This window comes from Pinus tabuliformis, chromosome 7, assembly GCF_031772625.1.
Source record: "Pinus tabuliformis cultivar Carrire ecotype Pingquan chromosome 7, CPIR1, whole genome shotgun sequence".
Lineage (NCBI taxonomy): Eukaryota > Viridiplantae > Streptophyta > Pinopsida > Pinales > Pinaceae > Pinus > Pinus tabuliformis.
The window spans coordinates 758,161,508-758,179,172 of NC_142293.1; the positions used below are offsets into that span (position 1 = coordinate 758,161,508).

The window sequence follows — 17,665 nt, forward strand, 5'->3', positions numbered from 1 at the left end:
CAAGCTGCCGGAGAACTGTTGTGCTACTGCTACTCCTAGAATCAAGTGAGGATTTGGGGCTGTTCCCCTCCTCAGAAAATGCTGAAACTTTGGAATCAGCCTCTGCTCAATAAACCCAGAAAAGCCCAGAAAGCTTTTCTAAAATAGCTGACCCCCGAAAATCACCCCCTTAAGGATCTACGTTATCCCTCAAGGCTCTGTGCTGCGACTGAAGAGAATCCTCCAAAACTCTGCCCAAGACTCTGCAAAAATCCTCCAATATGCAAGGGCTGATCCCTTGCTTAATCTCCAAGCTCAAATCCTCCACATAAACCCAATCCAGAGCTCCTACCAAAAGAGACTATGTCCTCCTCTCTCAAGACTGCGCAGTCATCAAAATGCTCAGTTCCTCCTCAACTCCAAAGATTGATCCTCCTGCAAAAGACTGATGAAACTACCTTGCCCGAGCAGGCACTCGAAGTCCCCCGGGGCTAAGGGTGAGATCTCCGAATGGAGACACTCGATGCACTAAATAATGCTGCAGACAGGGTAAACAGCCAGCGTGCTCTAAGTCAAAGTGACTAGCTCAAATGCAACATAATCGAATGCCAAAATGAGGAGGCTCCTCTCTCCTTTATAGCATTGGCCTCTCTCAAAACCCTAAGGCCCACCTCCTCCAACGTAGCCTCTCTCTTGCCACATGCTCCTCTCCATCTGCGCAGTCCCTCCAAGTGTCTACATGGGCCCCCTTCTCTACGTGGTCCTTTTGGCCCCCTTGGCTCGCCTTTTAAGTTACAACGCTGTGCTACTAGGGAGTAACTTTATTCAAAAAGTGAGTTATGTCCCCCTTTCCTCACCTTTTTATTTATAAATAACTATAGAAGGCAAAATTGAGCAAAATCGAATATTCCAATTAGCCATGGCTAATTAGGAATATTACATACCATGTTGAGAAATTAATATGCTTGTAGATTAGGGTTGATTCCTCTTACTTGATAATTACTTGTGAGTGTTTGTTGGCTTTTGTTATTTTATTATATCTTCTTCATCAATCAATTACCAAAACATAAAGTGCATGAAAATCACAAGAGACAAAGACCACAGGATGTAGGTTCCAAGTTAGGGCAAACCCCCACAAGGGGGAAAACCCAAACAACTTCTCTTCTTATAAAATCAAATCAAAGTGAGACATCCAAGATCCAAGACCAAGACCTCCACAAGGAACCAAGTCAGCCCTCCTTCAGATCTCCTCCAACCAAACCAAGTCAACAAGAGTCAAAGCTATTCAAACCTCTTCAAGGCAGAAATTTCGGACCTGCAACTTCGCAGAGTTGCCCCAACACCTTCGCAGAAACAAAATTTCATCCTGTAATTCGCAAAGTAATCCTAGCAACATCGCACATGTGGATAAAGACAAGCGAAAACTTAATTTTTCTTCCTTCCTTGAATTCTTCTCTCTCTTCCTTGGCCTTCGCATTTCTTCTTCTCTTTCGTTTAGAAATCCAATTGTGAGTGAGTGTGCAAATGAGGTCGAAGTCTCTTCCTTTTATAGCCATCCAAGAGGTCGAATTGGGCCTCTTTAAGGCCGACGTGATCTTGTGGGACAAAATGACTCTTTTTGACACAAAATAATATTTTTCTTTTTGTTACAAATCATCCAAATTGGACTTTGACACCACAAAAATTCTTCTTGACTCAATAATCCCTAGAAGCATTAAGAACATGCTTTGACTAGAAAAATGATAAATTTATTTTTCTTCTCTTTGCTTTTTACAAGAAATACATATTGATACAAGTACAAAGATAAATATGACGACCAAACCTGGTTACATTTTTCAACACCCTTTTGCTACTAGGGCTACATTTTCTTGATCCTTCTCCACCTTCGGTGCTTTGCCACTGCTACTGGTGCCATTGACCAAGCTGAGCCTAAACTCCTTCTGAGTGAACTCACTCCATAGGCGATCCCATCCTAGAAGTGTATCTCACCCAAAAATTACTTGGACGAACATGCTCCATTCCTTGGAAAACCCATTCAGTGTTATTCGCACTAGCTCATCGTCACTTAGCTTGTCTCTTACTGCAGCCAATTCATCTCTGGCAAGTCGAACTCTGGTGAGATAGGATGTAACCTCTTCACCCTTATGCATCTTGATGGTCCTCAACTTCTTTTAGAGAATCAACTTCCTATTTTCTGTAGTATTCTGGTACAGATCGATAAGTGTGTCCCACATCTGCTTTGTTGTGTCCTCTATGATATGTGAAACAATATGATCCTTGACTCCATCAAAGGATAATTCTCTTCACTTTGGAATTCTCCTTTTTGTAGGTAGTTTGTTGTTGTGGATCTATCGGTATGGCAATAACATTCTCCGCAACTGGAATTTAATCTTCTATCTACTAAATATTATTTGTCTTCAGAAATTTTAATTATGACAAGTAACGATTAATTCACTACTACAATCTTCACAAATAAATACAAGAACTACGAAATAATGTACACACACAAAATTATTGACACCGGTATCTTTGGACAAATTGTCCCTGGAAAAACCTCAATGTGGGGAAAGCCAATTCTGCAGATGAGGGTTTATATTATTATTAAATATTCATCAATTTGAGAATTACAACCACTGCTTGCCTCTCACTAGTAAAGCTCCAGCAAACAATTTTCTCCGCTGGAAAATCAACTGGACATGCAAGTTCCCTTCTGCAAAAACAATTCGGCCTCCCTCTTGAAAAATAATTTGTCCTCCTTTCCTCCTCATAATGACAAGAAAATCTATGGAGAATTTCCCCAAAAATTCTCTTTCCAAACTCTTTGTTGAAACCTCGCTGCTAGTGTCTCCCTTTGCGCCCTTGCTATCACTGCAAATCACACTCACTGAGTAGTTTTGTGTGTTCTCCAAGGCCCCATCGACTTGCTCTTATAATATTTCATTGAAAAACCAATGGTCATGATCTAATCACAATCGATGGCTAAGATCATATTAACGCCATCAAGTCACTTTTCCATAAATCTCTAGAGCAAAATTAATTTACCTCAATTAATCTGATTTAATTAACCAGTTTTCCTAAGATCGACTTAGGAAAATATTTAATAATTGGCTAATTAATCTAATTAAGGCATTTTCCTATCAAACCTTTTTTGGGTATTTGAGAAAATGTGTTCCTTAACCTCAGAGAAACCATAGAGACTCGAACACCTGTTCGCTGCTACCAAAAATTAACAAAGAGGCCAAGTGATGCAGTCGTAGAACATGGCAATGAATTGAATATTATACCTAAGCCGAGAAATAGAAGGGTTTCATCATAATTGCAAAGACGAGTATCACTCATTGGAGGATTGAGCTTATAATATGGAAAGTCAAATTGTCATTCGTGGAAGGATTGAACTTATAGTTGTGAAGGGTTGATCTTTTACTGTGGAATATCAACACAAGCCCTCAGCAACACCAGTGATCATAAGGGTTCAACTAGATTTAATGTTGGAATTGACAAGGAAAGTATGTCACACAATCGATCCTTCTTGTGATAGCAAATTAGTTTGTGACAACGCACCATGAGCTAGGTACCAGCCTAGATCCATCTTAAATCTGGATCAATGTTCCACCAAGACTCCAGGACGGGGAGACGCAAGTGCAGGGAGATGCACAAAGGGGACGTGTGGGAGTACCCTCAAATTTTAGGGAAATTTAGGGGGGACAGGGGGACGTCAGGGTATATAATTTAAAAAATATATATATATATCATTCATGTTCATATTCATTGTTCAATAATGAAAGCATATTAAATACACTAATAGTAATACCAATACATTGAAATTTCAAATTTGATCCATACATAAAATTTAAATTCATAATTGAATCAAATAATGACATATATTGAATCTTGATCCATCCTCATCATTCATTTTGATACATAGATCATTCATATGACATACTCATTATAATGTTCTAATTCATCCATACCATAAGATTCAATAATGAAATATTCAAATACAATGTACATTGATCCATATCATTCATCAATCATCAATCATCATTCTATAATCTACATTGATTTAAAAATTAAACTGAAAATTCATCATTCATCATTCTAGAATCTAAATTGAAAGCAAAACATACTAGTATATTACTATATACTATATACTAGATACTGAAGTTTGAACACTAAATTTATATAACTCAAAAAATAGTTAAGAGTGAAGAGTCGGTCATCAATATCTAGTGTCACAACTCAAATGTTAAAACTGAAAAGTAAAAATGCAAAATGAACATTGAAAATAAAATCAACATCAAGGACTCAAACTCAATGATTGGTCCTCTACATCCATCTGCTGCGTGAAGTCATCAAGACCATCAATGGGAATGTCATTATCTGAGTCAGAGTCACTCTCTTGAGCAACCAATGGAACTCCAACCAAACCATGCTACAATTCATCTGGTCCATCCTCATCATCTATTTGTGCACTATCCTCTGGATCCACATCCCATCGTGTTGTTGGTCCCCTCCGATACTCTACGTCTTCCTATGTGCAAGACGTAGAGAACTATGCACTGCAACTAGCTTCTCTGCTCTCCTAGAGGAAAGTCTATTCCTCTTGATAGAGTAGATGAAGCTATATGTGGACCAATTCCTCTCTGCAGCAGAGGAACTAGCAATCTGAGACAATAAGCGAATAGCAAGTTGTTAGATCTCTGGAGCCTCATCCCCATGCATGGTCCACCAACCAATGGGGTCAGTCTAGCCTAAATCATTGTGATCTTCCCTTGCATCAGGCTTGTTGAAGGGACCATTGAGACTTGCAAATTGCATCCACTGTCTCCTAATTGTTCTCCCTTCTTCTGAACTATGCATCTTTGTAATGGCTGCTCGAAATCTCTTTTTGACCTCTAGATCTTCAATGGGAAGAATTCTACCAGTTCTTGCCACATACCATTTTGGGTTGAGTGCATATGCCGCCATGTGCAAAGGTGTATTCATTTGATCCCACCTACACTAAATAATGGGTTGAATCTGAGCCGTATAGAACTCTAAGGAAGGATCTTTCTCACGAATGGCCACCCTTACGTGATCCAACATACTATTAAAAGTCTCATAGATTTCTCCAAGAGTAGGGGAATATATGTTAGTGTAGCGAATGACCTCAACTACAGGACGTAAGAGTGACACCAAATAACCACAATATGTCCACTAATCATTATCCAATATCTGAAACCTGGTTTTCTTCCCTTCCTTTGTCTTGGATTCTACCCATCTGTTCCAATCTGGAGTCACAACCATGGCCTGCAATGCTAACTGCACCTCCAACATCCTCTCTAATAAAAGAAAATAACTAGCATATCTGATATCAATAGGCTTGAGAAATTCCTTCCTCGCATGAGACTTGTACATGGCTAAAGAGGTGTGGTAATTGCAAATAAACATCTGCACATTTCTTGCAGTTGTCACCAAGTTAGATACCCACTCAATTTTGCCAATGTCTTTCAATGCATTATTGAGCACATGCACACAACAAGGGGTCCAGAAAATATGTCTGTATTTACTCTGAATCATTAATCCTGTTGATCTACACACTATTGTTGCATCTGTCACAACCTGTACAACATTTGCAAAGCCAACCTCCTCTATAGCATCACGAAAAAGCTCAAATTGGAAAGTTGCATCTTTGCGCTTTCCAGAACAATCAATAGCTCTAAGAAAGAAAGGCCCCTCTCGGCAAGTAACTGTGATGGTGATAAGTGGGCAATTGGCAATGTCAGTCCACCCATCCATAACAATAGAACAAACTTCCCTCACCCATGTCTGCCTCAAAGTTTCCTTTTGCACATTAATATTGGCCACTTGCCTTTCTAATATCACTGTCCTCAACTTATGTTCACTTGGGGGCACATATGAGGGTCCTGTTGCTGCAATTTCCTTGACCATCTCCTTGTAGTAAGGAGAACGACTAACATGGAAAGAAATTCCATTGGCAAAAGGAAATCTGCCAATGGCATCATCTGTATCATCACAGTTCAACTTACTATACATCCCTACAAGAGTTGGTCCCACTGCACAAGAGCGGGAACCCTTAGTCCCAATAGGAGATGGTGGAGGCATATCTTTCATCTCTTCTAGTTTTAATTTTCTTTTTGAGCTTGTGGCTTCATCAATATTTTGTTGAGCTTCAGCCGTGACATTTTTGCTTGAGAACATGCCCTTTACATCTGTTGCCATTTGCATCCTCAAGAGCTTTGATTTTTACAGCATAGTTAATTTTGTATATATACTAACCCCTTTGCCACCTACACCCAAAAGATGCATCTTGAGACGACTATAATTCTCAGCCCAAGAATGGCCACAAACATTGCATTTCCAATGGCGTGTCCCACCTCTTTTGCTTCCCGGTTTTGGTTGGGTTGAAGAGCCAGCCATTTTGGTAGCATATAGCAAAAGAGGTTTGCTTGGATTAAATGTCCCCTTTGCATATTCTGCCAATGACTTTGATGGGGTTGGAGTCATTGGACTGGGATTAGCACTAGCTGCACTACTACCATGGGTTTCATTCATTGTTGATGGGGTTTCAGTTTGAAGAGGACTTGTTGTTTGAGGATCATATTCACTTTCAATTTCACTATCACTGCCATTGTGGCTGTTGTCACTCATTTTGCAAATAATTTATTTTGCAGATTTTTTATTATTTAATGCCTGCAAGAAGGGTTTTTAAATTTTAATGCCAAAAGTTTTTGATAATTTGAATTTGTCAAAATCTAAAATTTAAAACTACTGATAATTTATAAAACTGAGTGGTTATTGGTTTCCAAATTCTATGGTTTACAGAAATTAAAAATTTTAATGCCACATAAAACATGAAAAAATTAAAATGCAACAACTTACCATAGACGTTGGATGCTGCAAAATTGCAAATGCCAAAAACTGACAGCGCAGTTAAATCTGGACGTTCGTTGTTGAAGGTAAAAATTTTAAAAATAATGGATGCCAACGTTGGCTGAGACAGTTGCAACCTGCAAGCAGTGGCACAAAATGTCAAAATCACCACAAAATTGTTGGTCAATCAATCCCACAAATTTGTTGGTCGAAAAAAAATAAAAAAATGTATATGCATTGTGCAATTTTCAAAATTTGCAGTCACCTGTGGCTCTGCAACAGTGAGTTCGGCAGCAAGAAATGCTACAACAGGGTCTACGACGTTACGTTGGAGTGGATGGCAGTGAGAAGTGTTGGTCGTGGCCTGTGTAGCGGCCTGCGTAACACTGTAATGTGGAGCAGCAAAGGTCGATGGCAAGGTCGGTGGCGGTTGTGTGGCCAAGGTCAACGGCGGCAGCTGTGTGGCCAAGGTCGACAACGACTATGTGGCAAAGGTCGAAGGCTGTGTGGCGAAGGTCGACGGCAGCTGTGTGTGGAACCTCAACCGTTACCCAAGCAAACAAGTAGCAACGCCGTGGAAGCGAGGTCGAGCAGCGGAAGGCGGAAGCGTCAACGGTAGTCTACAGGCAGGAGGTTGAGCAGCGTCATAGACGGTAGTCTGCAGGTCGAGCAACATTGTGGGTCGAGCAACATCCGCGACTGTGGATGTGGAGCCTCGACGGCAGTCTGCAGAGGGTGGGCGCACGGGCGCAGGCGTGAGCTCCACTGTGGAGAGCGTGGGCGCAGGGGCAAGCTCGGCTACTTGTGGAGAGCGTGGGCGCAGTAGGTAAGAGCTCGGTTGTGGCAGCAAAGATTGAAGTGGGCTAAGGCGCAGTGAAAAGTCGATGGCGGCAGAAAGAACTGAAATGAAATTTCGCTGTAAATGAAAAAGGAAACAGAAAACCTAAGTTTTCATCGTTTATTTTTTATTTGTTAGTTTAGTTTTATTTATTTTATTTTTTTTAGTTTTTTAATAAATTAATTTTCAATTTTTTTTTATATAAAGAGTCATTAGACAAAATTGAAGGGGGGTGCATCCCCCCACAAAGAGGGATGCCCAGAAGAACCCCATTTTCAGGGGGACGCCCAGGAGTACCCCTTTCGGAGAGTCGAGTCTCCCACACCGGGGAAACGAACCCTCTTGCGTCTCCCCAAGTCTCCCGAAAAGGGGTGCGTGGGGAAACGCACCCCCAAGAGTCTCCCCTTCCCGGGTGCATGGAGTGTGAGGGGTGCGCGCACCCGACCCTAGGGGGCACATCCTCGTGGAACACTACTCTTGATCTATCAAGAGCTAAGAGGGATCAAATCTCTTTTCACTCTAAAAGAGATTTGCACATCAAGAGATTTGATCCCTCTCGGTGCTTTGTAGCATAGTATTCAAAATCGGTCGATTTGAACCGTAAACCAGTCAAATTGGCCAGTTCATTAGGCCCAGCTATCCAACCGGTAGAAAAGTTGGTTTCATTCCTTGTGGACTAGGGTTTTTGGGTCTAATTGACCAAAAACTAGCCGGTTTATGACAGAACCGACCAATTTTCCCATAAACTGACCTATTCCATCATAAATCGGCTTGTTTATTGCTAGGCCAAACACAAACCCCATAGAATGCAATTTTGTGAGTTTTGAAGCGGTTTGAGGGAAACTTGGGGTTGTTTCCCTCCAAAAACATGCCCTCAGGAAAAGCATGTCTTCCCTCTCATTTGCCTCACACATCTCAAGCCTAGCAACACTAGCAATCAATGGTAATGTTAAATTATTAAAGCAAAGGTGACATTTCCTTTATTTTTCATTTTCATCCTTTTACTTAAATTTTTAACATTATCATGAAATGACTCAGGATGTTTGAGAGTGGTTTTGACCTTAATATATTTCATATGGAGAAACTAGAATTTTAGATTTCACTCAAAATCCAACAAACTTAATGGCTTTCAAGATTTCATGGTTTAGGGGTTTGCAATGTTTCCATTTGATTATGTCATGCGTGAGGGTATGAGATTGGCATTTGATCAAGAGCATGAAGCCCTTTAAGTACCTTGATGTTGGTGCCATTGATTGTTAAACTTTTTTCATGTTTGTTGAACTCCTCTACCATGGTTGTAATAAATATGTACCCTTCACTCGAAGGAAAATAATTGGTTAGGCACGCTAATCTTCTTCTACCACATTATAAGGTTGAGGAGATGAACCCTTCACTCAAACCAAAATCATTGGTTAGGCATGTTAAACTTTTTCAATTTCTATCATATTATAAGGTTGAGCAATCCAAGTCTGAAGACTTTGAGCTAGATGATGTTTATGTATCTCTTGTTGATGATTCCATTTCTAGTAGCGTTGAATCAATGATGAGTTTCATGAGTGATCATGTTGATCAGTGATTTGTAGTTTTGATGTCTAGTTTTGTTGCTACTACTACCACTACTACTGAGGTTGCAGAGGAGTCTTAGGAGTCCTCAAACTTTGAGCCAGATTATTTATGTAGCTCATGTTGATGATCCCATGTCTAGTAGTGGTGATGAGTTTGATCATGATGAGGAGTGATCATGTTGATCATTGATATGTAGACTTGTAGTAGGCTAGTGACCCCATAGCTTGTAGCATTGTTTTTGTACTCTAGAGGCCATTTAGAGCCTCATTGATTATATATTTTGTCGCCGACATGTATTGCACTCGGTGCCATTTTGATATATTCACCTTTGCATGGTATAGATATGAGCAAACTTTTCATATTTTGTCTCTATTAGTTTGGAATCATGGTTTTAAATCTTAAAAATATTTTTTTTCATTAACAATTAATTATTTCATGTTCTTTTTTAAAGACCGATTCATTGGGATCTAACCAATCTCGGTTTGACCGATTTCGGTTCGAAACCCAGTTTGATAAGTGGACCGGTCTGGTCAGCGGTTTCAGTTTTGAATACTATGTTTGGTAGATCCGGAGTTAAGATAGATCTAGGTTGGTTTTATTTTTAAAATGAAAATATTTATTAATATAAATTTAATTATTATTTTATAATTTTAATCAAATTATTTTAAATTAAAATATATTTATAACTTTAAATAAAAGTTAATTTAGGAAAAATATAAAAGAATTTAATTTAATTTAACAACTCCTATTGCCATTTTAATTTCATAAAATTTTAATTTCATAAAATTTCAATTTCAAAATTTTATAAAAATCCCGTCTTACAAATAAATTTAAACAATGGAAGAAGTTCTAAAAATAAATTCAGTTCAACAAAATGAAAATGTTGCTAGAGATGATTTTGGAATAGATGTTTGTCATTATTCCGATCAGTGTTGCACTAATTGCGATTTTATTGCGATCAAATCGTAAAATCGCGATTTTTTAAATTTCGCGATATAATCGGCCAATAAAAACGATTTTTTTCAACCAATTTTTACCATAAAAATCGTGCCCCTTGCAGACAGCGCGATTTATAACTAAAAAAACACGAATTTTTTTCTCATTTGGACAGCAAACAGGCGCGCGACGGGGGTTTGGAGTCTTGGAGTGAGCTCTTGGTCATTTGGGAGCTGAATCCACTAACTGGAGGAGAAAAACGAAGTGTGAGCTAAGGAGGAGACGAATTTTCTCCATAAAACCAGTATGGGCACCAACGTTTTGTGTTTTGTAACTTTGTTTTGGTTTTTTTCTATGTTTTTGGTTGGGTTTGGAATCTGGATAACCCATTGTTTATCAAAAGAATTCAATGGGTTATCAAATATTTTTGAATTGATTTGAATCTTGATGGGGTTTTTGACATTTGTCCAATGTCATTTGATTTTTCATTTTGTTTGTTAAAACTTAAAATTTCTTAAATTGTATGTAATTTTTTTTTAGTTTTTGTACAATGTAAATTGTAAGTTTGTAACTTGTAAATTGTAATCCTTATTTTGCCATAGGTTCACTGAATCACCATTCAAGTTTTCAACTTCAAGTTCAAAGTTCAAAGTTCAAAACTTCAAAGTCAAACATGCCAAGGAAATTGGACCCTCTGTGGGAATTTGGTGAACCTGATGGAGGGAATGATAGAATAAACTTGTCTTGCAAGTTGTGTGGGCACCATATGTCCGGGGGGGTGTACAGATTGAAGTATCACCTTGCACAAATCCCTGGATTTGATATAGGGCCTTGCACAAATACAAATCCTGAAATCATCCGAAAAGCCATCAGATCATTGGAAAATTTAGACCACACTAGACAGGCCAAAGCAGAAATGAAGAAGCAACTAACAAAGTCAGCTGAACAAGGAAGTGACAGTGGTTCTACTGCAGTATCAACCAACCCGGTAGCTGCCTCATGATTTTTTGTTCATTAAACCACACCTGGTTCACAGCCATCTATCACTTCAATGCTTAAAAAAACTGAGAAAGAACAAGCTGACAAGTTGTTGGCCAAATGTCTCCTTTGGAGTGATATTCCTTTCAGCGTTGTAAGGAATAATCCATTTTTCCAGCCTCCTGTTGATGCTATTGCAACTGTTGGCCCAAGGTACAAAATCCCTTCTTATCATGACATTAGAGGCCAGATTCTTCAAAATGAAAAGCTTGACTACACCAAAAGATTAGAGGATTTTAGGGAATCATGGGCACAAACAGGATGCACTGTGATGTCAGATGGTTGGACTGACCAAAAGGGGAGAACCCTTGTAAACTTCTTGGTTAGTTGTCCCAAGGGGACTATGTTTATCAAATCTATTGATGCATCTGCACATATCAAAGATGCAAAAACTTTATGTGATTTGCTGGATGTGTTTATTTTGGAGGTGGGTGCAGAAAATGTTGTCCAAATCATAACGGACAATGCTACAAATTATGTTGTTGTTGGCAGGATGCTTATGGAGAGGCATCCTACTTTATTTTGGACACCTTGTGTTGCACATTGTATTGATTTGATGTTGGAGGACATAGGGAAAATTTTCTTTGTCAAAGATATTGTTGAGTCATCAAAAAGCATTACAAAATTTATATATAATCATACATCTGTGCTTAGCTTGATGAAAAAATTCACCAACAACAAAGAGTTGGTGCGCCCTGCCATTACACGGTTTGCCACCAGTTTCATATCTCTTCAATCCCTCTTGAATTCTATGTGGGATGTGAAGAGAATGCTTCTTTCAGAGGAGTGTCGTGCTTTGACAATGAGCCGCAAACCAGAGGGAGAGGCCATATGCAAACTAGTTTCATACCAGGAAGACTTCTAGGCGGGAGCGCAGGAGGTGTGCACCGTTACTGAACCTTTGGTAAAGGTTGTTCGATTAGTTGATGGTGAGAAGCCCGCAATGGCTATTTCTGTGAGGCCATGGACAGGGCAAAAGAATCCATTTGGGCCTACTATGATGATAAAGGAGATGAGGGGTTTTAGAGACAACTCCTCCTATGGGGAGTGATTGATGAACGATGGAACAACACACTCCATCGTCCCATCCATGCTATAGGGATCTACATGAACCCCGCATTTTCTTACGCATGTGGGTTCGTATTTGATGCTGAGATCATGGATGGATTCTTAACCTGTGTCCAGAGGATGGTGAGATCTCTAACAGAACGTACATAAATCTCTAAAGAAATTGAGACATATAGGATGGTAGGTGGCACATTTGGCTTTGACATAGTTGTGACTGATAGGACGATTAAAATGTCAGGTATTTTTTAGTTTGTTTCAAATTTCATTCTCTTCAAATTCCATTTTTTTCTTATGTTTATTTAAAATTTTATTTGTAACTTTGTTGTTGATGCATGGTGAAGAATGTATGGTGCCAGGGTACCCCTTCTGCAAAAGCTTGCCATTCAAATCCTCAACCAAACATGTAGCTCCTCAGGATGTGAGCGCAACTGGAGTGTATTTGAAAAAATACACAACAAGAAGCGCAACAGGTTAACACTTAAAAATTTAAAATATTGCAAATTTCCAAATAATTTTTTGAATTCATTAAACAATATTTTTTTTATAATTATTATTTCATGATCTTTGTACAGGTTGGAGTCCCAGCGACTTAATGACATGGTCTACGTCTACTACAATCTTCGATTGTGGGTGAGGCAACTTGAGAGGACACCTGATATGGAGGCCATCTCATTGGATGGGATTGACACCACTACTGCATGGAGGGTTGAAGCCGAGAGGCCTCTCATGGAGTCTGCTGATGATTGGTTAGTGCAGGAGGTAGTGGAAGGGGAGGAGGACGAGGACGAGGAGGCAGAGCAATAGGAGAAGGAGGTGACACCACCTGCCCGGGCTACTCCTACCACCAATAGAGGACGTGGTCTCCTATAGCTCCTACTCCTAGTTCTTCAGCTTCTAGAGCACAGTAGAGTCCACTGCCAATTCCACCAGCATCTACACCTAGAGGGAAAGGGAAAGTTATGGCATTTTCTCGCAAGAGGGGCAGAGGAAATCAATAGTATTAGACTTTAGTTATTTGGTTCATTTCATTGTATATGATATTATGACTCATGAGATACATTATTATATTTTTTGTTGATATTTTGAGGCTGAGTTGTGACTCAGGAGTCAGGACTTACTATTCAGGACATGATTCACTATTATGTGTGATGTAGCACTAGAAATGATATTAAACATCTTATATATTAGTTCTTTTATCATATTTATGTGTCAATGTATTTATTTTATGTTGTAGATGGTTTAGATATTAAAAAAATTGAAAAAAAATGAATATTTTTGTATGTTACGATTTTTTCCCGATTATTACCGATTTTCCCGATTTTTTCCCCGCGCCGAATTTATCCCGATAACGATTAGTGCAACATTGATTTCGATTTTTATTGATCATTCTTTTTCATTGTATAATGTTATATAGATTAATTTATTAATTTTAATAAAATCATTTTAAACTGAGACATATTAATAAATTCAAATAAAAGTTAATTTGAAAAAAATATAAAAGAAATTAATTTTATTTAACTTCTCTTATTTTGATTTTAATTTCATAAAATTTAAATTTCAAAATTTTATAAAGTTTAAATTTGAATTTAAAATTTGATTGGAACTAAATCCCATATTACAAATAAATTTACATATTTCTGGAAAGGTTGATTTACAATACTAGCAAACACAAAGATGGTATTGGTTGAAGCTAGAGGCCTGGAACCTTTGCTTCCTGGAAAATCAAAATAAAATTTCAAATTATTCTCTCCTCAACATTAAGCTCTCGCTAGTGTAAATGGAAAGCACATTTGGGTGCAAAAGGCAATTATTGAATATTGCAATCACATCCAACCTCAGTCAATTGGATAGTTCAATCTCTGTAAAACTTCCATATATCATATGTGAATTTCGATGGTCTATGGGAACATTTCATACTTACTTCAGTTCCATTTATTATGTCTAAATCTTTATAGATATAAATTTAGAGGATTTATGTCAATTGTGAAATTTCTTATACCAATTTTATGAATCTTCATAATGCCAACAGTAAATGTTTCAATGTTTTTATAAATTTTTAAAATTTTCATTCATAATCATTTTCAATAACTTCAAAATATAATAATAAATTGAAAATATATAAAAATAGATACAATTAACTCTTACATTTTCTAACTCTTATGTTTTCGAGGCTAAACATACAATCCTTGTTGAAAAATGGTCTTTGTAAAAAATGTTAGGTCCACAATAAAATTTGCATATCATGAACTACCTCTCTTAAACATAAGTCCTATTAAAAAAAGGCCCTAGATGCGAATAGAAAAAAATATATATATATATATATTTCTAATTTTTTAATTATACAAAATTTAGATTAGAGTTAGTTTTATTATTAAATAAAAAAATTTAAAAAAAAAATTTATATGATTCTATCATCAAACTTATGCAAAACCAATTACCTAAACGACAACTTTTCAAGAAGGAGATCCATAGACCTTAATGCTATGTATTTCAGTTGTCTATTGCACTGTTGATAATATCGCCGAAATATCGGTGATATTCGGAAATATCGCGATATTTTCGGCGAGCCGAAATATCGCCGCCAAAATATCGCGATATTTTCCTGTTTTAAAAATCGCGCGCGATTTCCGATATTTCGGCGATATTTCCTAAAATATCGCGCGACGAGTGAAAATATCGCTGGCGAGGTTAAAAATTTAAAAACAGTCCGCGCGCGCTGTATAAAATGATTTTTGGGTTTTTTCCGCGTCATTGTTTTTCTGAGCGCTGGAGCCGCCGGAACGTGGTCTGTGCTTCTGTCCCCTAGACAAGAAAGGGCTATCAGTGATACACATGGTTCATCACTGTGCTATATTCAGTCTCCCTCAGTTCGGTCACATGATTCAACAAGCTCAGATCTCAGTCAAGGAGTACTACCTAATATACTGAACACAGTCCCGGCATACTTATATATCTGTGATTTTCGGATAGGAAAAATTGTAGTGATTACAGTGTCATCTATATAGTTGTTCGAAGGCTCTGCAATACATACCGTTATAATTGGATGACATACCACAGAATGTCACCATGATGTGCCAAACAGTGATTAGTTCAACCTAGATTACAGTACACAAAACTTGGACAAAGTTTCAATGCTAAATCACAGTGCACAGTAGTGGATTACAGTAAAGATAATAAACACAGTTTCCGTGACAGATTATAGTATGGTTCAGTGCTGAAGTTATCAACAACGAAAGGACATCAATATCATCATAGTCACATGTTCTTGATCCTACAATTTGGTGATACAATCTCAATGGAATCCTGGTAAGAGTCTCGATGCTATCTCAGTCAACCATAACGGCACAAGTAATCTCGGTTTAGTGCAAAACGGTGCAAATAATGCCACAATAATATGCCGCAATGATATGCAAATCATAGTATCTAGGATTCTATACCAGCAAGGAGGATTAAACTCTATAACAAGACCACAAGGATCTACAATGAATAGAGAAACAAAATCACATCAACTTTGAAGATCACCCGGAGGAAGCATCAGTGCATCTTCAACGTGATCAAGCTGAAGATTTCATCTTCAGTGTTTTCTTCATATTTATGTGCCAATGTGTTTATTTCATGTTGTTATTGCTTTATATGTTTAAAAATCTGAAAAAAATGAATATATTATGCATTTTTTATGCTTGCCGATATTTGCCGATATTTTGCCGATATTTTCGCCGATATTGCCGATAAGATATTTTCTGGACCCTCGCCGATATTTTCCCGATACCGATATTATCAACACTGGTCTATTGCAACTTCAAACCATTGATTTTCTCTTGGCAAATAATATCCTCAAAGACTTGCTTTCAGGAGTCGAAATCGCAAGCCCTATTTCTCGATGATCCACTACCTCACCTTCAAGATCTTGAGCTTCAATTAATGAGAAGGAAACCCCAGTGCAATAGGCTTCCTTTGATTTCCTGGTTTTTGTCTTTGGATTGGTAACTCAGCTGAGATTTTTCAAATCTATCAATGCTACATGACATGAGAGTCAAAAAACAGCTAATACACATGACATGAGATGATGGTTGTTGTAAATCCTATGAAATTTTATGCCTTTAAATAGACTACATTAGAGAAGAATACCATGAGAAAAACCATGTTGTCACAACCTGGAGCTTAAAAAACTATGAACGGTAAATTGACTAATTTACCTCAATTTTATTTTAATTATTAATTTCATTTTTTAAATTTATTTTATTTATTTATTTTTATGTAATTTGACAAAGTCAAAATGCTTAACAGAACATGATAATACATTACAACATGAATTTTATACCTTTAAATAGGTTATATTAGAGGAGAACACCATGGGAAAAACCATGGGTTGTTACAACCTGGAGCCAAAAAACTATGAACAATAAATTGACTAATTTATCTCAATTTTATTTTAATTATTAATTTCATTTTTTTTATTTTGTTTTTATTTTAATGTAATTTGACCAAGTCAAATTGTTTAACAGGACAGGATAGGACATTACAACATCTCTTCTATATCGGGCTAGAGAGCGCCTCTCAATGCAATAAGGGAGTTATTTGTCCCTCTGGTGGTTTTTGAATAACTTAGTGTGGAGGATATTTGAAAATAAGGATCGATTGTCAATAGATTGAGCCAGATCAAACCTCCTCAACCTACAGAAGTTGAATATAATACATTGTCGCAGTGAAGCACATAAGGGGTCGTCTCTTGTGATCGGGGTTGAGTATAGAAGGGCTTCATCTCAGGATTTATAAAGAGAAAATAATTCAAGCTTAGAATCTAAGGCATATAGCTGGATCGAGTTATTCTCTTGCAACTGATCCCTAAGTCTTCCATCATCCATAGCTGCTAAGTATACGATGGGAGCATCATTCTGGGCACAAACAACTTGGGTTGAAATTCCTTGATGCATAGTGTGTTGGTTGGAACAATCAACTCGAAGTTTATGGGATGTATCTTATCCTGGTAATTAAATCGATATTGCAATCTTTCCTGGGCCGAGCAATGAGTTCCCACAATAGGATTATAACATGTCTGAGTGTTGAGGTTGCATTGGTAATGGAAATTAATGAGGATATGATGATTGTTACCCACCACATGTCGGTAGTGTATACAGGAGAAAAATGTTCTCCTAGATGGTCCTCAGCTAGCAGCCCTTTGCAGCCACCAGATAGCTCGATGTGCCATTATCTCCGCTACCTAAGAAAGTCATGTGGTCCCTCGCCCACTTGTTATGATTGCTTGTTTAGAGGTGGGCCTCCTGACCCCGAAGGTATGAATTTTCATTGGTATAGTTGAGTAATTTTCCTTACTTGTCATATGCACTTTTAGGCATGGATTGGTGG

General features: G+C 37.8%; 2 protein-coding genes across 3 annotated transcripts in view; one reads left to right on the forward strand and one right to left on the reverse strand.

The window, feature by feature from the left end:
- LOC149249739 (inactive glucose-6-phosphate 1-dehydrogenase 4, chloroplastic-like) overlaps nt 1–17,665 on the reverse strand; it is a 315,894-nt gene that overhangs the window by 60,909 nt on the left and 237,320 nt on the right. The gene's annotated exons all lie outside the window — the stretch shown is intronic.
- Nucleotides 7,190–13,289, forward strand: LOC149249740 (uncharacterized). The gene is made up of 3 exons (XM_089457550.1): nt 7,190–7,467; nt 12,640–12,768; nt 12,871–13,289. The coding sequence occupies exons 1-3, from the start codon at nt 7,190–7,192 to the stop codon at nt 13,100–13,102; spliced, it is 639 nt and encodes a 212-aa protein (XP_089313676.1). The 3' UTR covers nt 13,103–13,289.